The following is a 23530-nucleotide window of genomic DNA, read 5'->3' on the forward strand; positions in this document are numbered from 1 at the left end:
CCCCCGCCTCGCCGGGAGTTTCGGTTATTTTTTTTCTCTTTCCCCGTGTCGAGATAGAACTTTACCTTCGTGGGTTTCTTTTCCTTCTGTATAGCTGTCGCCGTGCGTCGTTCCTGAATCGGTGGGGTAGGGACGATTGGACGTCCGCAGGCGGCACCGCGATCGAGGGCGATTGCTGCGATCGGCCTCGAAGTCTTCTTCTTCTTCTTCTTCTTCTTCCTTTTCTTCTTAGCTCACTTCTCGTCGGCTACTTTCGTCGGTTCGCTGCTTTCGTTTCCGAAACGCGGCCGGTGAGACGTCTCGACGACGAGCTCTCGGGGACGTAAGAGAGAGAGAGAGAGAGACAAAGAGAGACAAAGAGAGAGCGTGCGCGAGGAGAGAGAGAGAGAGAGACTCGTGGTATCCGCGCAACGGACGGTCCAACGTTTGGGCCGGCCCACCGCTCAGAAACGACGGCGGCAGCAGGACGAGCGAGCACAGACCAACGTTGCCATTGTGCAGCTGACAACTGCGGGCTGCCGAACGAGCGAACGCGAATATTGTAACCGTGTCCGGGCGCACGACGCTTCGGCGATCTTCGGCCGCGGCGGCGATTGGCGGCGGGCGCCGAAGGGACGCGAACGCGCGCGTTCGGCCAACATCGGTCGTCCCGCCAGTTCCGGCGAGGCCGCGCGCGGAACCCGTTCTTTTTTCTGTAACGGTCTGATTTAACGATTTAACCTCACCCGGTATAATCCGGAGTGATACCGCGTGAGATATCGTGGACATCGCGGTTCTTTCTTCGATTCGATTGGTCGTGCGGATGATATTGATATCCGGACGCAAGCATGGTGCGTATGATACATTGTGATGCAAGATCTCGCCATTGAACGAGACTTTCCGTTTTTTTCCTCTTGGTTTAAAGTTGAGGCAGTTGCAGGCATTTATACACGTGCTATTGATTTTATTTTGAAAAGTCGTCGGACAATTGAAGCGCTAATAATAACACTTGCGGTCTAACGTTCGCGATTAATTTACAAATGCTTACAAATTATCGAGAGGTACTAGAAATAGCACACATTGGAATGTTCCGTTTATCTATATGTAACAATGTTCCTCATCCCGAGTTCGTCACATCTTTTCAGAGGTCAATGATGTGACGAGATGGAGAAGAGCGCGTCTTGAATCGCCGGTAACAGGAACGGTGTTGCATCACGTGCCGCCACCGTAACGCACGTGTTACGATTGTGCACGCGGGTGATCGCGGGCTCACGGAGAACGGCCGGCCGAAATCGAGAAAGTCGGCAATTCGCGACGGAAGCGACGGATGGACACCCAATAACATCGAGGTAAGAGAGATAAGCTTGTGTATCTTAATCCGTATCTCTTTCCGGAGAAGGTGAACGTGCCAACCTGCGCGAAAAATGAATCGGGTGATCGGTGGCATCCGGTCGCGAGAGACGCTCCTGACCGCTCCCTTTCCCCTTGCAGCCTCTCCGACATGTGTATACGTGGACTCTTCAACTCGCGACACGCGGTCGTATTCATATCGGAGCTTATCAAATGTCCGGAGCACCCGAACGTATACTTATAACGCGAACTTGTAGCGAATTCGGTTGCTTGCACTCCGCGCAGGCAGGTTTTCTGCTCACCGACACGTTCGAAAAACTGCTACGCGCGAAGATAAATTAAAAGCGTAATATGAGCCGAACTTTGATGAAGTATGTTTCGCTAAAAAATACGATAATATATTAACACTGAGAGTATTTTACCGAATAGAATGTATTTTTATAATTATTGCCTGTATTATTATCATTAAATTATTATACAAAAATTATTATATTTTTTTATCATTGTATTATTATAATTAAATATCTTCATGATAGTCTTTATACAGGGTGTTTTCTAAGTGATGTCGAAAAGTTAAAGAAAAATAATTAAATAAAAGTTTGAAGGCCAATAAATCTACAGGGAAGCATTTCCGGAAGCATTTTCAGGAACTTTTCTCTTTAAAATTCTGTTTAAAAAGAAATCACTTCCTGAAGTTTTCGACATCACTTAGGAAACACCTTTATATCAGTGCCGAGAGAATAGCGCAAGCGACCGAATTCGCTGTTACGTACCGGTAAAGTTATATCTTCTAAAATAATTGTTGGCAAATCCCCGAATTGTCGTGTTTTTCTCATTTTAGGATTTAATGTGTAGGATGACGTAATAATTTCTGTAACATACCGCACACAGCGTTTCGTAACGCGTGATGCAAATAACTCTACGACATTAACGATTGTCGTCTCGTATAAAATCGTCATTTAAAACGCTTATAGATTGTCATTTACGCGAGGGATTTTGTCGCAACTTTATACACATATATAATTTACATTTTTTCAACTTTGTCTATTTTAACGAAAACGCAAATTATGTAATTGACGAGCATTCGGATAGATCCGATTTATTCTGAACATCTGTCTATCTGCCAGAATTTTTTGATGAGGATAGCGTTAAAAATTCACGCGTGCATCCTCCAAACGGGCGAGATCTTTCACGAGAGACTCGTCCGACGCGGTGCAACGCGCCCTTGACCTACCTTAACGTTTCTCGTTGCGCGCGGGTGGCACGCTTTAAACAATTGCGCGTATAAGGGCATGCAATTTCACCCACGTATGACCGTGACGGGTCTCCCACACTGTAGAAAAAAGTATGTAAAATCGTACGGACAAGTGTTACAAAAATCGCATGATTTACAACAACGGAGATGCCAGACACTTTTTTACGACATGTTGATTTTTGAACTTGTAATTCTACATACTTATTTTTGTAATGTAACTTGAATTATTTAGTTTCTCCTAGTATCATATGACGTATATATTCGCACAGATTTTTAGCGAGGAAGCGGCACGCATGCATGTGTTCACGTGTTCGGAATTTAAATTATCAAATGTATTGCTATGCCGTCAGGTTCTATTTATCGTGCAAAAATAGCAAAGATAATCTGCGAAGCGAATAATAAATGAAAAGAATGAAACAACAGATTGCAAAATAGATTTTTATGTTGGTTATGTGCGAATGACGTGTGCCGGAGGGCCGTAAAACTCTTTTTATAAAATATACTCCAACCATATTACAACATGGTTTAAATTTAAATTTAATTAATTTAAAAAAATTAATTTAAATTTGAAGAACTCTATGATATTCGAATTCGTTTCCCGAATTGGCATTAATACACACGTATGTGTGCTGACACCGCTGACTATGTGGACGTGTGTACGCGCTCGCTCGCTCTTAATCGTCGATATATTCCATATGTACCGTACACACACTTCGAAGCGCACACGGACGCAAAAAAAGACTCTCCGGGTATCGCGGACATGTGTACGGCCGCGTTCACGTTCGCGATACGAAAGAGAGAGAGGAAACAAAAAAGGAGACAGATAAGGCCACGATTGCATGGCGCTTGGATCACGTTTGAGTCAGGCCAGGCCTTCGTTTCCAAACGTTCGTTATCCCGCCGCGTTCCTGCCGTCGCCGGATATTGGTCAATCCGGGGCCACCTCTTTTTTTTCTCTCTCTTATCCCGCGCACCATTCCGCTTACGTGGACGCTGGTACGGGCGATGATCAGCTGGAGCTGGACGCGCGCGAGACGCGGCGAGAGCGCGGAGAGCAGGCGCGATAAAAGCCGGGCGATAAAAGAAGGAGGATCGCGGCGATCGACATATGTGTGCCCCCGTAAATTACACGCGCCGCGTGGCTTGTCGCAACGCGACGGCTGATGTCTTGCGAGAGGGATCCGGAAAGTCCGTGCGTGATTCGCGCCTGCGTTATCGCCGCGACCGCCGCCGCTGTCGCGTTTCGACAGCGCCCCGACACCCTTCGACATTATCGCGAAAATGTTTGCAAACACGGTACGATTAATAAAAGTGCACGAGTAGTTCGAAGACGCGGGCGGAGTAGTTTGAAGTACATGGCGTTCAATCGAGATATTTCCGCTTCTATCCAGATTCACGCGGAGGAAAATTTATCTCGCGACATTTTTTTACTTTCGTCCTCTATTATATCGCCGATCGGCAGACGAGTGGGAAGTTTATTTACCATTTTGCAATTCGCTGAAGAAGAGAGATGAGAAATAGATACTACTACGTTACGCGTGCAATCACTCTAAATCGTTTTATATTTAGTTTTTTTCCAAGTAAAAATTCATGCACGCGTTACAATCTTTTATCGCGAGAATCGTGTATCGATCGTCAATTATGATTTTCGTGACAAAGGCTAAATGGATTGATCGACTGATAAGGCGTCATAATACTTAATCCGTTCGATTTGACGATACTGATCTACGACAAAAGTCAAGTAGTTAAGAGAACCGAATTCCCATTGTCTTCTCCAAGTAAAGCCGTGAAATGCCTTACAATTCTCCTCCGCAGGAATCCACGTATAAATATAACGATTACCTGCCTCAGCACGATATCGTCTGGCGTTCGAGACACGGCCGAAATTATCGTCGGGCAACAATCCACAGAACTGGTTCTGTTTTTTTTTTGTTCGGGAGGGATGACGACACCGCGGTATCCTTTACCGCGCGCGCACGGGACCAGCATATCTAATAAGATTTTTTAAATATTTCGCGATCTTTCGATACACTTGCTGTCACTCGCGCGGATATTTCATCATGCGACACGCGATTGACTTCAGTTGCGCCGTCGACGGTTCATTGATTAGCGGCCTGTATTATCGAAATTTATTCGGAAATGTAGTATGCTCTTGGTAAACAACCACGCAATTAACCTCTTCTTTTTTGCGATTGAACGTGTATTTGTGAATTCATTTCTGCGCAATTTACGAGTCTGCGGCTTGATTGCGCATCGCGATCCCAAAAATGTCTTAAATTTATGAGATATTTGCTTCTTCCTTACGAGATTTTAACGCGTTTGCCTCGTTAACGTGTTCTTGATCAGCTAATAACAGGCAATTATCAGCTGATTAAATAAATAAAGTTAATTAAGGGACAACGCTTTTAGAACGAGTTTAAACAGCTTAATTTCAAATTCAACTACGACTAAAAAGATTAATGAGTTAGTGATTACTAGATTTATAGCAAGATGGTTTCTGTAATTATAATATTTATAATATTAATTATGCCTTCGCGTGTCCAGACGATTTCCGGCGCGCCACAGGCTCTGAATATTCTTCTTAATATAGATCCTCGATCGCGACGATCGACGTGGGTGTGCGAACACGTTTAAGATTTGACTCCAGATGACTCATCCCTTTGTCAACTTTCTTTGTTTCGAATTGCGTGCGTATGTGCCAAAAATTGATAAATAATAGGTACCACCGTTCTATATTTGATTTTAGGCATTAGTGTTAATACATGTATCTACCTTCGCTTGATTCCATTTCTGAATATCAAATAAGCCAGTTTGAATATTAAAACTTTGCTTAAGTTATGCAAATAGTTTATGCAAATAGTTAGCGCTGCTACGTGCCGCTAAAAATTTTCGGTAATGAGCGATCGATGAGCCAGCGGATGTCATTATCGCTATCACGCGTGCAATACCTCGATTCTCGAGCGATTCGGTCAGCTGTTATTTGCGCGTCATGACTACGAATAAGTTAGTCATCGAGAAATATGCGGAATCCTGTTCGCTGATTAGAAAACAATGGTGGAGACTGGCGAAGGAATGTGGAGATCCCTTCGCCTATCTCGCACGTGTTGCGATGTTGTTCTTGTATGTACGTGTGTTGCACCGAACATTTCTTGTTAATCAATATTTTTAATTCCTCTAAGTGACGGACTCATCGAAACATTAATTAATAACTTTTTTCAACAGAACTCACGAGAAGCATAATTTTCAGATGATGCGTTCCTATTTTACGCGAGATATTTACGCCTATATTTTCGCTAATTAAAAAAAAACAGAAAAAACTCCCAAGGCTATTGGAAAAAGCAGTCTAGGATAGCGCGCGTGTAACTTCAGAAAATTGACGAGCATCTTTCAGCAATATTATTATGCCAGACTTCTTAAAAGCTGAAGCCTTGAAGTTTGAGAGTTATTAGATATTCAATTCCGCCTCGTCGTATACATGATAAAAATACCTGCTCGTTTAAAAAAAATAAGATAAAAATAAAAGAAAAATATGTGTGCCGAAATATCATGAGATTTTTCAAAGACAAACTATTTTTGATCTCCGCCGAGACTGACGAAATAACGGAAGAGATATATCGTTTTTCGACATTTTTTTGGTTCTTGTAATGACATATAACTGATTAAATATAGATAACGATATCTTGCATTTCGACATTTTATCATTTTCATCGTTTTGAAATTTATCCTCCACCGATCTTTCCTCCGAGATTAATTTTGCCGGAAAGGGAACAAAAGGACGCACTATTCTCACTAAATTACATCATTCCACGTAAACAAGACGTAAATACGTATAAGCACGTGACGAAACGATGCTGACGTAAATGTTATATATTATTAATGTAAATGGGAAATTTTGCTGTTGATTGCGAGATGTCTATCAAGAGTTTATCTATTCATGCAACTGCAAGAAAAATTATTTCGTTCACTTTTGAAATGAAAAGAGGTTACGCGATAAACTCGGTTATTTCGACGTAACGTGCAACAGCATACATAACGTATACGTAGCGGATAAGATAATAATAATTTTTGCGTTTTTGAAACGTTTGCAAACATTTTTGCAAACGCTTGGACGTAATTTGGCAATTTGTTAATTTACACACACAGTAAGACTATTTCGTATACTTTCTTATAACTTCTGAATGGCAATTAAATTATCAAATATATTCGCTATCTGGATAAGGATTAATTTCGTATTGTTAGAAAATTATTATATTGACCCACTTACTCAATGCATGGTAAATCGAGTGTTCCGTTTCACCTCGTACGTTGTTCACTTCGAAATGCATGCGCGCGAAACGGACTTCTCGTAATCTCGTCGCCTAATGAGGGAGGTGATCGAGTTGCAGTGACTGAAGCTTTTCTGCATGTGCAAGCACTGCCTTCGGTGAGTCGCATATGCCCCGTCACCCGTCACGCTGTCTTCATAATATATTGCACGATTTAACGTAGCTTTCCATTATGGCACAGTCCAGTGACTCCAACGATGTGCAATAAACAGTCGGGGGAATGCAATCGCGCAAAATTGTCCCATTTCACGTTGCCGCTCGCGAAACTATCGTTTCGCCAAGAAACCGGATGTCGATAATCACCGACGATTATTACTCATCGCTTCTTGTGTACAGTTTAACCGGCCGACGATTAGTTTAGCTATTTCCTCGAAACTACACAATTATATATCAGCAATTTAAGCAATGTTCCTCTTTTACAAAATGATCGATCGTTATTTAATGTGTTATGAAAATACACGTTTGTAATTTCTTTTTATTACAACAGTCTTACTCGTGTTGGTCTTACTTTAACGAGTAATTACGAGTGTTTAATTCGATAATAAATATTTATTTATGGAAAACATAAATTGTCATATTTTCTTTGCAATTTAGGCGAAGTTACTTTCTTAGTTAACATATTTCAAAACATTGTGTAAACTGTAAACATACTAAACGGAGAGAGATGATATTAAGTACTCGATTATTAATATTACTCAATTTTTTCTTATCCATCTTCTCTACGCGTTTGTCGTCCTTTATTACATTAAATTGATATACTTTGTCTCGCGTAGATTTCCGTTTAAGATTTTTCCGTTATTGACTACTTCTGGTCATGATAAAAAGCTAATCTCAGATATTGCATTTTTATTATTTTCCGATCTAATGGCTAAAGTTTTTAAAACGCGATAACAAAATTATATATTATATCTAGTTGCGACATTTTTATCATACTAAAATATTATTATTCGTCGAATTTTATTCTTTTACATAGAGCAGTGTACTTCTTGCGTGTTTCTTTATACGTTTTTATATGCTTTGATATTTATCTTTACAACTTTATCTTAAAAATTTTATCTGACGCAAGCAAAGTATTCCGTTATATCGAGGTAGATGATCGTTGATAGAAGATAAACTTAAGTATTATAGACATATTTATAGAATATATATTTCTTTGTTCTTTTGCGTGATTAAAAATCATAATTTTATCCTGCTTTAAAATATTAAAATGTGCGCTAACGAAGAAGAATCAAATGACAAGGATTTCTTACAGCCATATTTTGGCGAATTAGGCAATTTCGCGGGGAACTACCGTATTGGGACTTACTGTGACGAAGCAGACGCACGTATATTACGTATGACCAAGGACTGTTATCTGCCCCCGATATGGAACTCCTTGTGCCGCCGCAAACAGGAACCGAAACGCGGAAGTCGCGGCCCAGCGGCACAAAATTACGCGCTACTTCCTCCGATAGAGAAGCCTACTATCTTATTCGCATGCGGGAAGACGCGACTCCAATCTTCGTTCATTATTCTGTCTGTCAGTTGAGAAACCGAGGAGTCATTCCCCGTAGACACGGAATTTTTCATTCAACTCATTTCAGAGATCCGATAATTTGTATTTTCTCGAAATGTATGACTTGCAAGTGGATTATAAGAGACGATTGGTTCTTTTGAAATTATTTTTAATTGACATCTACCGTGAGATAAATCTCACTGGAACATGCATATTATTCCAGCATGTTTAAAAAAAATGTGTTTAAAAAAAATCATGTCTCTCAATTAACATCAAGTCGCTAAAATTAAACAGAGCTGATTTTAGAAATGCTTAATCTTTAATCAAGAAATGAATTGTGATAAATGTTAAATAAAATATTAAAAAATCGAGGACTAACTGTATAAGATCCAAAATCTCTTATACTAGCTATGAAAGGTTTAACGCATAGCGTTCTAAAAATTTTAAACATAAATGATGAAAATAGACACGTTTCTCTTCTAAAAAAAAAAAAAATTGAACGTTAAAGCAGATCTGTAGATTTTTCTCCGTGAGCGCGCTTTGTAAAAAGTAACAAAGGCAGGCATTACGATCGTCGAGATCTCAAGATCTCGGGAGCTATGGCCTCCGTCGAAGTACGGCGCGACGTGGATATTGCGAAATCCGACAATGAAGGCAACGTTCATTCACCGTGATACTCGCTAGCTTTCTTGCGAAGGACACGTCGATATAGCGAATCGACCTTCGCGGAAGCCCTGTCCTCCATAGAGTACGTTGATTTCGTCCGATATGCTTGACTCTAATTAAAGTCCGGCGGGCATGCCCAGCAAAAATTGCAAATATCATGACAATGTGTTCTGCATGATTTATAGATCGAAAATTTATTTCGTGAATGTCACATAATTAAACGCATGGAAAGCCGCTTTTTCAAATCATTTCGCTTAGCGTTAAACATCAACATTTTTCTATCATAAACAATTCTCGAAATATTTTTTCATTATATTTATAATCACGTAGAAAACTTTAATGAAAGATCCAGATTTTATCTTTTTTTAAATATATAATTTTATTTTGTTATTATATTATTTCGAAAGAATAAAAGCAGTTTTGTTCAGAAGTTAAAATTTTCGGCGACGTTTCTTTATACCAATAAAATTTCGCGTGGATATCATTCGCTGACACGAGCGTACGTTACGTGAATATGAACTCGCGTAATGGAATCTGGTGAGTTTACGTAAAAATCCAAACTCGACGCCGACTCGGCGTTTTGCGTCGTACACCTTGTACAATTGAGCCGGACTTCTCGTTCTCGTGCAACGAATAATCGAGCTAGCCTTGCGTGGAACGCGCGTCGCATGCGATTTGCGAAACGCAAATCTGCGCGGCGCATAGGATTGTCTGCCTACGCGTTGCGCTTTTGCAGGGATACCGGTCTGAAGTCCGGGACGAGGGAACCGACGAAAAATTCTCGAACCGGTTCGCCGGCTGTTTCATTTTACGCCTCGGATGCCTCGAGATGGGGAGGCGAGAGAGGAGAGAGAGAAAAATTAGCTTAGAAGCGGACGCACAGCGTCCGCTCTTCGTCCTGCGAATCGAGACGATCTCGAGGAAGTCGCCGGCGAGAGAGGATGTTATGGATCCTCCTACGCAGAGCGCACGGAAACGACATAATGGAAGGAAATGTTGTAGAAGGAAGATAAACGAGCTGTACGGAGGAGAGCACTGGCTCGACATGTTCGTCGAACACGTTCTCAAAACTGAAAACAGCGTCGTATCACGGAATATTGCGTGAAAACTAGATGAACGCGATGATTTCAATGATGGTCGAGCGATATTGTTCAAGAAATTTAATTTCATTTAATGAGTCCTTCTGCGAACTCTTATGTTAAGGTACGATAATTAGAGAACCTATTAAAAATTCGATAATAATTTTTTATTCTACTAAACCGGCTATCTTTATTTACTGCTTTCATGACTTAGGTACATATTATAATATCTTTATTGTAATTAATGTGTTTTAGTATTTCTTTGACGGTTGTGGTTGTTTGAGTTATAATTTTACATGCTTTTAATTATCGAACTTATGATTGATAGATTCATACTTAAAAAGACTCAATAAAATCAATGATCGAAACGTCGCGCCAACGATATTAAATAAAGATAGCTAGTTTGGTCGAATAAAAAATCATTATTATTTATTTACTGGCAAAGCAATGTCTCATGTTTGGTTCTATTAAATTCTATGTTCGTCAATCGTATTAGGATATATATAATATCGTTTAGATTGTTTACGTCACTTAGAAACCCGTTAAATTTTTTCTTGTGCAATTGAGTGTCATCATCTTTATATTATCATTCGTCAACAAGCCTATTATTATCTGTTCGATCTGTTTTTGGTATTCTTACGTAAGTTTTCCGTACGATTGCAGTAAGCTTTAGTCGAAATGACGAAAAAATCTGTTGGATTTCCCACTCGAAAGCATTCTTTCACGTCCTGCCCGTAGCAGCTGTCTGGCGAAAATAACACTAGGAAACATGGGCATTACGGCGCGCACAGGATGCGCATATCCTTTTCCAGATCTTGCTCGTGAAAAAGTTCTTACCTGCTCGTCTGGCGACCCGCTGCGACCCGTACGCCGCTGACAGGCTATTATTGCTTCTTCACACAAATACTCGGCCGACTAATTCCAGGATGTACAAAGCGCAAGTGATAAACGTAAATAGGAGGGCACAGGATGCGGTTAATAAAGAGGACGACGAGTGAAAAGATACTTTATTTTCTCTGCGGTTATAGCATCTCTTTATCTCCGTGAAAGTACACATTTGTGGCTAATATTAATGCTGAAATCCATTTAAGGAAGGAAACGCTACACGAGGGTGTAAAATGCGGGTAATTAAGCAGGATACGAATATGAGAGGGAAATACGTGAGAGTAAAGTCAGTTTTCCAACTTTTTACAATCACGAAAGACTCGTGACCGCAGCTGATTGTCTAAAAACCGATTTGAAAGATCGTTTTTGCGATAATTTGCTGTGGAAAATGCTCGAAAGTTATTAATTGCGCGGGTGCGAGCGCCAGGGATTTAACAGACTTTAAGTCCGCATTCTTTAAATCGAAACGGTGAGAGGCGAGAATTTATCGAATACATAATATATACATGTGCGAATTCATTTTCTTTCTACGATTGAAATGATCGAGTGTAATTGGCCGACGACGGTAAGATATGCATTAACTAAGCTTAATTAATGCAAATTATGCCGAGAAATGCGGCACGAACTTCGTCGCTCCAAAGTGTGTAGATAATACATATGTAGTGACAACGTTAGCATTCCTGGAAGTAATTTATGTGCACGATTTTGTAATGAATTTGTGCTAAAGGTCTTGTTTTGCTTCGCTGCATTGCACAAAGTCATATTTTCCTCATTCAGAAGAATACTTATTTCCACTCTCGATAACACTGAAAAAAAATCGCGTGTCTCCTTCAAACACGCGTATTATACTCGCTCTGGAAGCCAATTTGGAGCGAGGCTTGTTTCTATTTTCATTATACTGATATAAAATAATCTCGCGATTTCTGCTCTGTTTCGAGAGACCGAAACAGCGCCGACAAACACATCACGGCCGTATATTTACTCTGATTCCGTCTCGTTACGAGGAATCGAGGACCGAAAGCTCGATGACTGCAACATTTTCACAGAATGACTGCGTGATGCAGCGGTGCGCGATGACCTCAGCAAAGCCGTGATTTACAATTTAAAAAATGGGATGACGTACCCGAAATGAGTATGACGTATCCCTTTGTGGTATCAGATACGCGCGATAAGATCCACGGCAGAAGTGTGGGCGCCGAGATTGGCGCGTCACGCATCGCGTTACCTTCCCGTTTACGTGAACATACGCACGTATCGGCGCGTGTAGGTACAATGGGGAGCAGGAATGAGTTACATATGTTGCGCGATTGCGTCAGGGGTCAGCCATAAAAAAAAGAAGATCGTCGACCCGTGATCCGCAAGGGAAGGTACGTTTCTTGACAAGCGTTAATAATGACGCTGATTTGTCAATACGTTCGAAGGCAAAAAAAATATATCACAGCTGATAAGACGCTTTTAATGAAAATGAAAAATACAGACACGTCCCTCTCTTTGTCTCTCTTTTTTTCCTTCTCCCACCTCACTGTGAATTTCCAGTCGACGTTTACTGTTAAATATTAAACGATAAAATTTAAACCAATACCTTGAGTTAAATAACATTTTGTTATTTTTTATTAGTGTGTGTGTAAAAAAATTTATTATTCTGACACAAAAAATAGTAGGTATTATTTTAACTTCATTGATTTAATTAAATCAACATTGGTTTGGTTAAATTTTCGATATATTGAATAGATAACAGTGGCGATCTATAAGAATGGTTAAAAATTACTCAAATTGAGTATAATTTGACGCTACAAGTTTAACCAATGTGTTGAATAAATTGAAGCGAGAGAAGTCGATTGGAAGTATCCGAACGGACGAGTATGCGAAGTGGCCACGAAAATAATTTAAATATTCATACAAATTAATTAGAGTCTATCTACCGCATCTATAATTTTCTGACGTCGCGTGTCGTTTCTTGTTTCTGATGGGCTTCTGTTTTTCTTCCTGTTACGCAAATTCTTTTGACGTACTGTGTAGATCATTTGCATGGTGCGAAGCTCCTCTCATTCGCGCCTCGACTTGCGTCATTTTCCGCACGCGTGTCCGCGTGTGATGAAGTAACGAGAGCTGCTAATGTAACGCGTACTGTAACGTACCGCGAGCACGCAGTGTACACGCGCGTTGCATTGCACTAGCGGAAACGCGACTTGAGAGTTTTGGCGTGATGACGCAATTGGTTTTAGGAAGGATCCACCGAATACATAAATTGACGTAAGTCTTTTAAAAAAAAGCGAGAAAAAAAACACGGATGTTAATCAATATAAATTAATATAGTTGCGATTTAAAAAGAAAGAGAGAAGATTTTTGGAAATCGTTCTCGCGTATTGACGTAAATGCTTAAATTATAATAGGTAATAAACAACTTTGTAGCAAAAACGGACAGCCATATTTCCATATATCCCTCGAGCCTTTCTATTTATCGTACGAGTTGCGGATGTGCCTCAGGTTTAAGTTGATTGATTCGCACGAACAACTTTGCCAATTACTAATAATTCACGATTTCTTCGAATCCTCTAAGGATCAATCATCGGCTGATGGGGAGAAGGGGGGAGAATAAAAATTCTGCTCGCGGAAAGATTAGTTTTCATCTAATTGATGATCGATTCGATGGAAACGTCAAGAATTAGGACTAGTTAAGCTTCAAGAATATTAATAGCTGACACACAAACTTCGTCAGTTCATCAGTTTGACTTCAAGCAATGTTTTTCTTTTAAAATGATCCCCTATTGACAGAAACTTCATTTAAAATTTATCTCTCAAGAGATACTTAATATAAAAAAATGAAGAAGCTACACGATAAGCGGTAGGTTTCCAGTTGAATTTCCATTAAAAGCAGTATACCATTCGGATTTGTCATACGCGCGATGACGTCAGAAACGAGGACATTCCCGCGATAAACTGTGCGCTCTTATAAAAGTACGTAATCTACGGAAATCAGGTTAAGACCTCGAAGAAATTTCTTCGCTTGTGGATATTCGCCTAATCAAACTGATTCTGCACATCTGTCGAGAAAAGAATTCAATGGTACCATCGAAGTATCCGCGGTATGATAAGAACATGAAATGCATCTGATATCCAAAATGTTTCGTACAAGTTGCCGAATAAGAATTTTTCAGTTGAATCGAATTTAAAAAAAGAATAAGTGCGAAATTTCGAAAGGAGATTTATAAATTTATACAATCTTATCGTCTGGCATGATTAAATTTTTATTCATATTTTCGGGCGAGTATTTCGCATCGCGATAAATTCCTGACTGATGGTATAAATGTATTACGCCGGCAGGCATAAAGAATCGAACTTGACACCGTTCGAGGTTTTCCTCGGCTGCAGTGCGCGCATAATCATAAATCTCCGTCGCGACGCTTATCCTTGCTTGGATGACCCAGTTGTGAACGTTTAAATCCCTCGAAGCCCCGAACGTACATACGTTCGAGGATTTATCGAGAATAACTAAAGGCCGACAAGCTGATCTCGCCGATACGATCCGCTCGCGATCGATACAATCTGTTAGCGCGATCGGAAAATCGATTCTAGAAAACATTTTTCTGCCGCGAGAACAATGTCTCCCCAACTTATCTTCTCGGCATCAAGGAGAAGTGATAAAACAAACGTGCGGGTGATCGTTTTAATTTTGCAGTCTATCTCTAAAGGCTTCGCCAAACATTTTTATCTCGATAATGAGGATAAATCCTTAAGCACACGAGCGCGTGAAAGAAACGTGCGATTTGCGCAAATGAAGTCACGTTCCTGCAATCTTTTGGGAATGTTTTCCAATGTTTCTTTCTCTTTCACAAAATATTCCTGAAATATTTAATGAAATATCCCAAAAACCTTCAAGTCATCCGCACGATACGAGTATAATAATGAGTACGATTCTGACTTGTGATATAAATTTTCTTTTTTTAAGATAACAAAATAGTTGTATCGATTGTGTCCAACGTGTCGCAGCATCGTCGCGTTATTCTTAGACGCAAAGACTGTTTGCACGGCTCTGCAGAAAAACATCGGTAATCATAATTGAGGATAAATAACAACTTAGAAACCTTGAATCTCAAGTGCGAGAGTGTCAACTGCGACGCCATCAGTGAACGACGGTTTTATCACGGCGATGTAGAATTGCGTCGAATTACGGCGGTAGAGATAAGCGCTGAAACGTGCAGAAGCGTTCTCTCACACGTTCCCCGATAGAAGCGGGAACGGGTGAACAACGAACGGGTGTACGACGAACGGCGGATTGATGACTGACAGCGGAGTAACGAAAATAGAGGAAGCGGCTGAGCAAACGGATTTCGACGATACCGCGATGAATTGGAATTCTTAAGGCCGCGTCCCGGAAATTGCGTCATCCGCTACATGATCCGCTTCCGGCTACCGCGCGCTGCAACGTTCGCACAAACAAATTCCAGGGAGAGATGTCTAAACGTTTCTAGAAAGTCACAACTGTAGCGTCAACTCGAGAGAATTGCTTTACAATTGGACTACATTAAATTTTCGTTTCCGCGACAGCGTTTTAACTATATTTGCCGCAATAAATTTGACTCCCGCAAGTGTCAAGGTAGTTGAAAATCCGATTGTAATATTACGCGGCGATAAAAGGTCTTTGTTGCAAAACGGGTCTTCCGGTCTTATCGTCTTAACGTCGAAAAAAAAAATGAGTCGTTAGAAAATCTGAAAGAGTCATCGTTTTAGCAACATACTCAATGTCACATATATTAAGATATTAATCGGCGTTGCGAAATTTTATTACGTAAAATGATAAATCACTATCCTCGTTTTCGGTGAAACGTAAACAGGAAAACAGATAATACACGCTGCTGTCTCTTTGTGTGGCGCAACGTTCGAGAGATAAGTAACTTAAATTGGCGCAAAGACGTTGATCATTACACTCCCTTGTAATTCGATCTGTTAATCAAGAATAACAATGTTACGAATGACAACGTATTTTGACAAAGAACCTTTGAATACTTGTGTACATGTCTATAAATTTTGTTTATTTTGATATCTTTTTTTGTTTGTTTGGACAGTTTCCTCGACGATAGGGAGTACCAGTATTTTCTATTCGCTTCAATCTTCCGTTCTGATCGCGAGAAATTGAAGAGAGGCGCTTTTTTCGAGCAGAATGATGCAGGATTAAGTCGTTCCCGTGGTTAATTTCACGTTCGATCCACCGAGTGAAGAATCGAAAGACGCACGTGGCAGCGATCGGCTCTCTCGAGGTAAATACCGATTACTTTTCGAGATAACGACCGTACCTATCCCCCGGTTTTTCTCGAGGCGGTTTGTAGCACGGCACGCCTTTGTCGCACGGGCCCCGTTGTCGTCGAATCTCTTCGGCTAGAGATCACGGCGTCGATTTATTTGTCACACACATCCGACGTGGAACACGAAAATCCGGAAAAAGCGGATTTAATGTGAATGGGGGCGCGGAAAAAGCGATCGAAGAATGCGCCGGATGTACGCGGAACGGATCGCTTTACGATCGACTTCCGGGGTATATTTTGCTTTACCTGCTCCGAAGGAACAGGCTGGTACTACGATTCCGACGCGAGAGCGGATCGTGGAGCAAAAAGGTCCATGCAGCTGCCCCTCCACCCCCCTCCCCCTCCGTGTACGCCTTATACCTTGATCAGTTCCCATCGTTCGGCCAGGCGCCACGCTTACCCTTTTTCTTATCCTTTCGCTTCTTTCCCATTCTTCGTAGCTTCGGACTGACCTTAATTGTCGGCGAATGCATTATCGAGAAACTGTAATTGGGATATTTAGTATCTAGTGGACTTCGAATTGTCCAACTATAATACACTATCCTCATCAGGATAGTAGCGAGCCTCTTTGTCATTTATGTACGCATTCTCAAATTTCTATTATAATCCTTTCGGGATCTGAATCCTTATTCACCGAAAGAGAGACGTGAATTGTGCATCTGCCCGTTTTTACGTTTCACATTAAGGGAAGGGTCAACCCTCGGGGTCACCGATTTTGTCAAAATTTTACTAAAATGTAATATTGATATAGAAGTGACAAATGCTGTAGTAATATAGGAGCATTCTTCTTAAGCGCTTGCAGAATGCTCCTATATTACTACAACAAAAAAGAGAAATAGCATCTCGTGAAGATGTTATAAAAATTCACTCTTTAATATTGCATCAGTTAAATGCTCCGGTATTTTCACTTATGATTAAATACGCATAGTTTGCATCAAAACTGACGAGCGAACGGCCGAGCTTTTTGAATGTTAATGACGTGTGTTTTCCTGTCTCATTATTAAAAACAAAATATGCTTGCGAAAAAATTGGATTTATAAAGTATGTTTGGTGTAAGTCAGTTCTATGTTTCACTTGTTTTTTTTATTTCAATCACTCTAAAGTTTGTAAAGTTACAGAGCAAGACGACGAATAATCGCAATCATTTTATTATAATATTCTTCTTTTGTATAACGCCTTTTTTATTGTAACCTTTTTTTATACCTATACAAAACTAATAAATCCAATAAATATACATACAATTTTTTTAATATTATGTAAATATATCTCCGCCAATATATATATATTTTTTTATTTATATTTTTTTTATTTTTATATATTTTTATTTTTTTTCTCGGCAACGGTTGAGAAGCGCATCGTCTCCGTACAGCATTTGTCACTTCTATATCAATACTACATTTTAGTAAAATTTCGACAAAATCGGTGACCCCGAGGGTTGACCCTTCCCTTGTCAGTTGTTTAGTTTCCAAACGGGCGTAAATAGATCGTACATTCGGAAACTTGGAGAATTTTGAATAGGCGAGTTTCTCGGAAACCGATGATGGTAGAATTGTCATGAAAATCACGGGTCAAGAAGAGGCTCACTTTACACTTTTGTTAGACGGGGCCGCCTCGAGATTTTTACGCGCGTTGCCCAAGATGATACAACTTGTTACGACAGAGAATGCCCCTAGGCGTACCCTTTCGAGATCGAAGACCATGTTAATTTCAGATGACTAATCGCGATCGCGTCATTTATGTGGCACGTGTGACGACACACACGTGAGTTCATTGTCCCACGTCGTGAGACGATTTACCGAAATGCTCTATGTTTCGAAAGAGCGCAACAACTAGCATTCATCTCGCGTGTGCGCGGGGCGCATTAGCAACGCAAATTTATTTTACGTCCGTCGTAAAATTTTTGATTGCCATTCTACACAGTACTGGCATCAATTATTGCATCACTCAATGAATTTGTCAATTTTATATATTAATATATATATATCATTTCTTTATGTTTGGCTTTGAAATACCAAAATTTATTTCTGGAACGGATAGTTACAGACTTTATTTCTGAAATAAAAGTTATAAATGTATTGTTATTACTACAGGGATTGTATATATATTCTTAATCAAGCGTTTCTAATGTACTAAATCTAATCAGATCACCACTGTATCAATTTCTCATAAAAATCAAAGAAATGGATTAGTTTTATCCAATGTGCTTATTTTATCTTGTTACGTTTGTAGATAATCTTATATAATAGAAGGCACATATTATATTTATATTAACGTTTTAATGTATTTCAATATGTTTTGCTTAATATTTATTACCACAGGCTTTGATTACAGCCTGACATCTCCTTGGCACAGACATAATTACATTTTTTATTGTATCAACGTTGATTATGTATGATAACAAATACAGGCTATCGCGACAATAAAATGTTTCACTTACATATATTTAGTATCTAAAGAGTACTTCCACTAAACTTTTAACGAATGAAAAATTTTCAAGATGATGCAATAATTGTAGTGCCAATACTGTAGCTGACGTATTTTTTTTTTTTTCATTAATTTTGAACGTGTTAATTGTATAATTAATTTCCTGCTATAAACGTACACTCCAAAAGAAAGTAGTGGATTATTCTCTTTGCTTTCTCACTCTCGTTTCTCTAATTTTTAGCGTACACCGCGATCTGAATACTTGGGTCGGAAATAATTTCAAATCTAAATTCAGTAAGCCGCGATCTTTGGACGGATGTTTATGTTTATATCCCAAGGGCTGTTACACCGATTGGATTCTGCATGTCATATCTTTTTTGCACAACAATGCGCAGTCTATTTGTAGATGCTGTGAGAATGAGCTTTTTCTCATTTGCGGATTTTCTCATGTCGGGAATTTCTTATTAGGGCATACCTTACTGTTTCCCGATCAGGCGCTAACCATACATCGGGCGTGCCTAATCTAATTTCTGCTCGGGGTATTGATAACGACAATTGGCATTTCAATTCGATGTGCAGCGATCGAGAGAGACGTCGGAACTTCTTTGAGGTGTGCTTTTTTTCCAACTGGCGTGCACGCGTCTGCGACGCAAATGAGGCCATATTAACGCCAATGTCACTGATGCAATTCGCGCGCAGATGCATACAGGCAGGTCACGATATTTGTTGCAATCGACGATAGGGACACACTCATTATCTCGCGCGCAAGAAAATCCCGGCGTTAAATCGCCGTACAAGTCCGGAATTACTCGGCTAATTACCGTTGGGCCCGTAATCGAGCGTGCTAATTAGGCATAGCGTTATATCCCTCCCTCGGCGCATAACTGTGACGATTACGACCCAACGTCGACAGAACGATTACGCAAGAGCGTGCAATTTCTTCGCCGCTCGGGGAGTGTCGCGTGGAGCAACGATTGAGGGCGCGTCGCGTCGGCGGTACCGCGAGTTCTCACGGTATTGAAAACGCAAGGAGAGCTCGAGATTCAAACAGCCTTCTATAGCCGAGAAAAATTTTGTCGGAGCCGTGCGCGCGCGAGGCAATTAGGTAACGATCGGTGCGCGATTACGAGCGTGTAAACATCGATCGCGCGCGTTTACCGTGCCCTCACGATCTCCGGTCGGATTTGGCAATCTCCCCCATGCACGCTGTAGGCCGCGGAAGGATTTGGCAATGAGAACGCAACAAGAAATCGAAGGACCGCCCGCCGCGCCGCACCGGATATTCATTGTAATCATTGTTCGCTGAACCTTCGGCAAAACCGAAGGTGCCATCGTTGTTATTCTCCATGTAACTCTGTAAAACTACTTTTCAAAATCTGAACGATTTTCCGGACGTGCGAGTCTAAAAACGAACTTACTTTTGTTCTCCTTGAACATTGTAAAAGATGAGAATAGGATCGAGAATGAACGAAGATATATTGAAGATAAAGTTATGAGAGCTAAGAATCTTGTGTGAACTATTATTAAGTATTTTTTTGTTTTAGAAAAATAGTAGCCTATTTACCCATTTTCAGGAAAAGAGTTGACGAAATATTCTCCGTAATTTATGCACTATAATCAAATGAGATTTACGCGTTTCATTGGCCTTGGCACATAAAATTTGTCTCGTCGCAAAAGTAGTCTTAATTATCCATGACTGTCTAACGTCAAATTTTTAATTTTGCTTCTATGTAGGATACTTCTACAAAAGCTTCTCTCGAAGCTCACGCAACTTTTGATAATGAATATTTATGAGCACTCGACTTATATCACATATCTTTTATGTCTTTTAATATCTGGGCTCGTTTAACTTCAGGAATTTCTTCAGTATTTCTACAATCGACTGGCAATATGACCGTTCTTATTTTTATTATTTTGTAATCACCAATGACAGCCGGATCATTCACAGCGAAAATTTATCGATAATTTTTCACGCTCCATCGTCTGGCGATCGAAGGCTACGACTATTTGGGTCGCGGACACTTAACGATTAACCGTTCGGTCCTTCCGCTCTTTAGATCCCCCTGACCTTCTCTTGCGGCCACTGTTCTCTCTCTCTTTGTCTCTCTCTTTCTCCCTAACACTCTTTCTGCTACTTTGGCGCTCGTTAGTGTCGTCATTGTGTTGTCACCATCATCGTATACGTACTATTGCAATATTACACGCAACACCGTATACTACTCCCTGTCACACACCGAATTGAGAAATGGAACTGAGTTGAGTAATCCATTTCATATGAAATCAGATACTCAGTTTTCGAAATCGTGTATTTGCCTTAACCCTTAAGTGCGCAGCTTTGCATATATGCAAAGCGACTTTTCGATGCTCCGTGTACTCTCCCATATCAAGTTCGAACTGAAAACATGCAGCTTTGTACATCTGTAAAGGGTTAAAATTAGTAAAAAAATGTTTAAAATCTTTTTTTTTACAATTTCTTAAGCAGCTCATTATTTATTTAAAAAGTGTTCAGAATGCTATATGAAAAATTGCGCATTTAAGGGTTAAAATGTTTGAGCTTGCATGTATATATTATACTATTATATTGTATGTAATTATGTATACCTATACATATATTTTTTACTCTAACACATTACATATTATATATTATATATTATAATATATTATATATTATAATACATTCAATATTGATCTATATGCAATAATATGTTCGTATAATAGCTGTGTCCAATTTTTATATCCATACCACATGTTTGCGTATTACAGCAATGTTGTGCGTTTACAGATTTTTCGGAAAAAATAGAAAACAGAATGAGCGAGAGCGGTGCCGGCGAAAGCGAGAGGAGCGAGGAGAAAACGGATCCGGGCGCTATCAGACACGGGAACTTCATGAATTATTACCAATTCCATCCTGCGGAAGAGCGCGTGCGGCAACTTCCGCGTGGCGTGTGGCAGCGGCAACGGGTCGGCCATCCGGCCCGGAAATACACGGGTCTAGACGTCGGCTGTAACGCCGGGGTAAGAGCAGCGGCGCGCGGCGCGGCGGCACAGCTGTCGGGGGACGTATGGGCCAGCCAGAAACGAAACGGGATGACTCCGGCCTTCGTGATCCGAAACTACAAACGGGCGCGTCTAATTTTGGTCGACTTTATCCCCATTCAGCTTTTCGCTCGCGCACCAGGCATCCGCTTCCGGAATTCGTATCCTTTGTCCTTGTTAGAAATTTCCTGTACGCGTTCATTTGCTCTTCCTCTCTTCTCTTCGTCCCTCTTTATATTCGAGCTAATACGTTTTTTTTTTAATTATACGGAATGCCTCACAAATGTTGCGTTTCCTCTTAGCTGGAGATTTCCTCTCAGCTTGTGGATAGCTCGAAGCGGAACTCCTATTACGAAAACACGACGTCTAACTAATTCTATTCTAATTCTATTTTATTCTATTTTATTCAAATTCTATTCTAATTTTATTCTAATATTTCGTAGCTATGAATTTAAATTAGGAGATGTAGATTAGATATGTATTAATTATCTCGATGAATTCAACCAGCAACATATGTTTTTAGTGCGTTGCTTAAACGTTAAATTTCAACTTCTTTGTATAATTTTGTCTTAATTTTTATTCAAATATTTAAATTTATATTTGTACAGATTTAAGAAATATGTACAAATAACGATACTCGGTTGATTACGCAAAAATCCATTTTAGATTCAATTCCGCAATCCGTATAGTTGAAAGGATACCGCATATCTAAATCTTATTGTACACGACGCGTTTTGCAGGATCTCACATACGTTCTACGCGACTTCCTCGAGGAGGCCATGTCGCAAGATCAGCCCGAGATCTCCTTAATCGGCGTGGATCTCGACCCGATCCTGATCGAGAAAGCGCGCGAGCGCAATCCGCGCCCGGATCGCCTGACCTTCGAGCGTCTGGACTTTTTGTCGGAGGACTGCGACGAGACGCTGAAGCGGTATCTGGCGCAGCTCAATAAAACGCGATTCGACGTGGTGTTCTGCTTCTCGATCACCATGTGGATACACCTGAATCACGGCGACGACGGTCTCGAGGAGTTTCTGCGAAGGGCCTGCGAGCTGGCGGAAATGATCGTCGTCGAGCCGCAGCCTTGGAGATGCTACAGAAACGCTGAGAGAAGACTGCGAAGAGCGGGATTGGGGGACTTTCCGCTGCTGAAGAAGCTGAAGTACACCGGCAATCCGACGAAGCACATAGAGGATATTCTGCTGAGGATCTGCGACTTTCGAAGAGTCGCCGTTACCGCGGGCAACGAATGGGGACGCATGCTTCTGATCTACGAAAGGAAGCAGGAATCGTAAAGGATCGGCAAATGTGCACGATATTACGTTCGGATTATAAATACCCTCGGTACATGAAATTATATCAATTGTGAATGTACCGCATGCCGCATCATTTCTAAATATTCATACGTCGTAACTGTGTATGCGTGCGAGTGTGTCGACATAGCGATAATCATTTTTTATCCTTGTAGATAACGACAGGAAATGTGTAATAAAGCTTTTCAAATTCTAGCGCATGGGATTTAGCTGATTATGTTCTTCCTGATGCTTTGTTCATTTTTGAACATTTAAATTTTCGTAATTCGAGTTTGTGTAAACTAAAAATTTTATAACGTGCAAAAATTTTTATTAGTAATACCTTCTGCGTGATTATGTTCTCCTGATACTTTTCTATGAGCATTTATATTTTCGCAATTTAAATCCTTTAGACTTGAGATTTAAAATTCTGAGAATTCT

The 23530-nt window shown here is 40.4% G+C and overlaps 2 protein-coding genes across 7 annotated transcripts in view; one reads left to right on the forward strand and one right to left on the reverse strand.

Moving 5' to 3' along the window:
• Window positions 1-513, reverse strand: part of LOC112463324 (tribbles homolog 2) — a 21137-nt gene extending 20624 nt beyond the window's left edge. Inside the window, exon 1 of the mRNA XM_025029667.1 lies at window positions 66-513. The gene's annotated coding sequence lies outside the window, so the exon portion shown is untranslated. The remainder of the gene's footprint in view (window positions 1-65) is intronic.
• Window positions 1-23297, forward strand: part of LOC112463325 (probable RNA methyltransferase CG11342) — a 25258-nt gene extending 1961 nt beyond the window's left edge. For 2 of the 6 annotated variants that reach the window (XM_025029676.1, XM_025029674.1), the window contains exons 2-5: window positions 1125-1328; window positions 16101-16292; window positions 21544-21776; window positions 22538-23297. In XM_025029676.1, coding sequence (XP_024885444.1) covers window positions 21570-21776; window positions 22538-23092 — 762 coding nt within the window. In that variant the 5' untranslated portion in view covers window positions 1125-1328; window positions 16101-16292; window positions 21544-21569 and the 3' untranslated portion in view covers window positions 23093-23297. Of the gene's footprint in view, window positions 1-639; window positions 1041-1124; window positions 1329-15268; window positions 15632-16100; window positions 16293-21543; window positions 21777-22537 lie in introns of those variants that run through there. The other 4 variants (XM_025029673.1, XM_025029671.1, XM_025029672.1 and 1 more) reach the window with 4 other exon arrangements.
• The last annotated feature ends 233 nt before the right edge of the window (window positions 23298-23530 follow it).

The sequence above is a fragment of the Temnothorax curvispinosus genome, unplaced genomic scaffold, assembly GCF_003070985.1.
Source record: "Temnothorax curvispinosus isolate PA1 unplaced genomic scaffold, ASM307098v1 QBEX01013138.1, whole genome shotgun sequence".
NCBI classification, from domain to species: Eukaryota; Metazoa; Arthropoda; class Insecta; order Hymenoptera; family Formicidae; genus Temnothorax; species Temnothorax curvispinosus.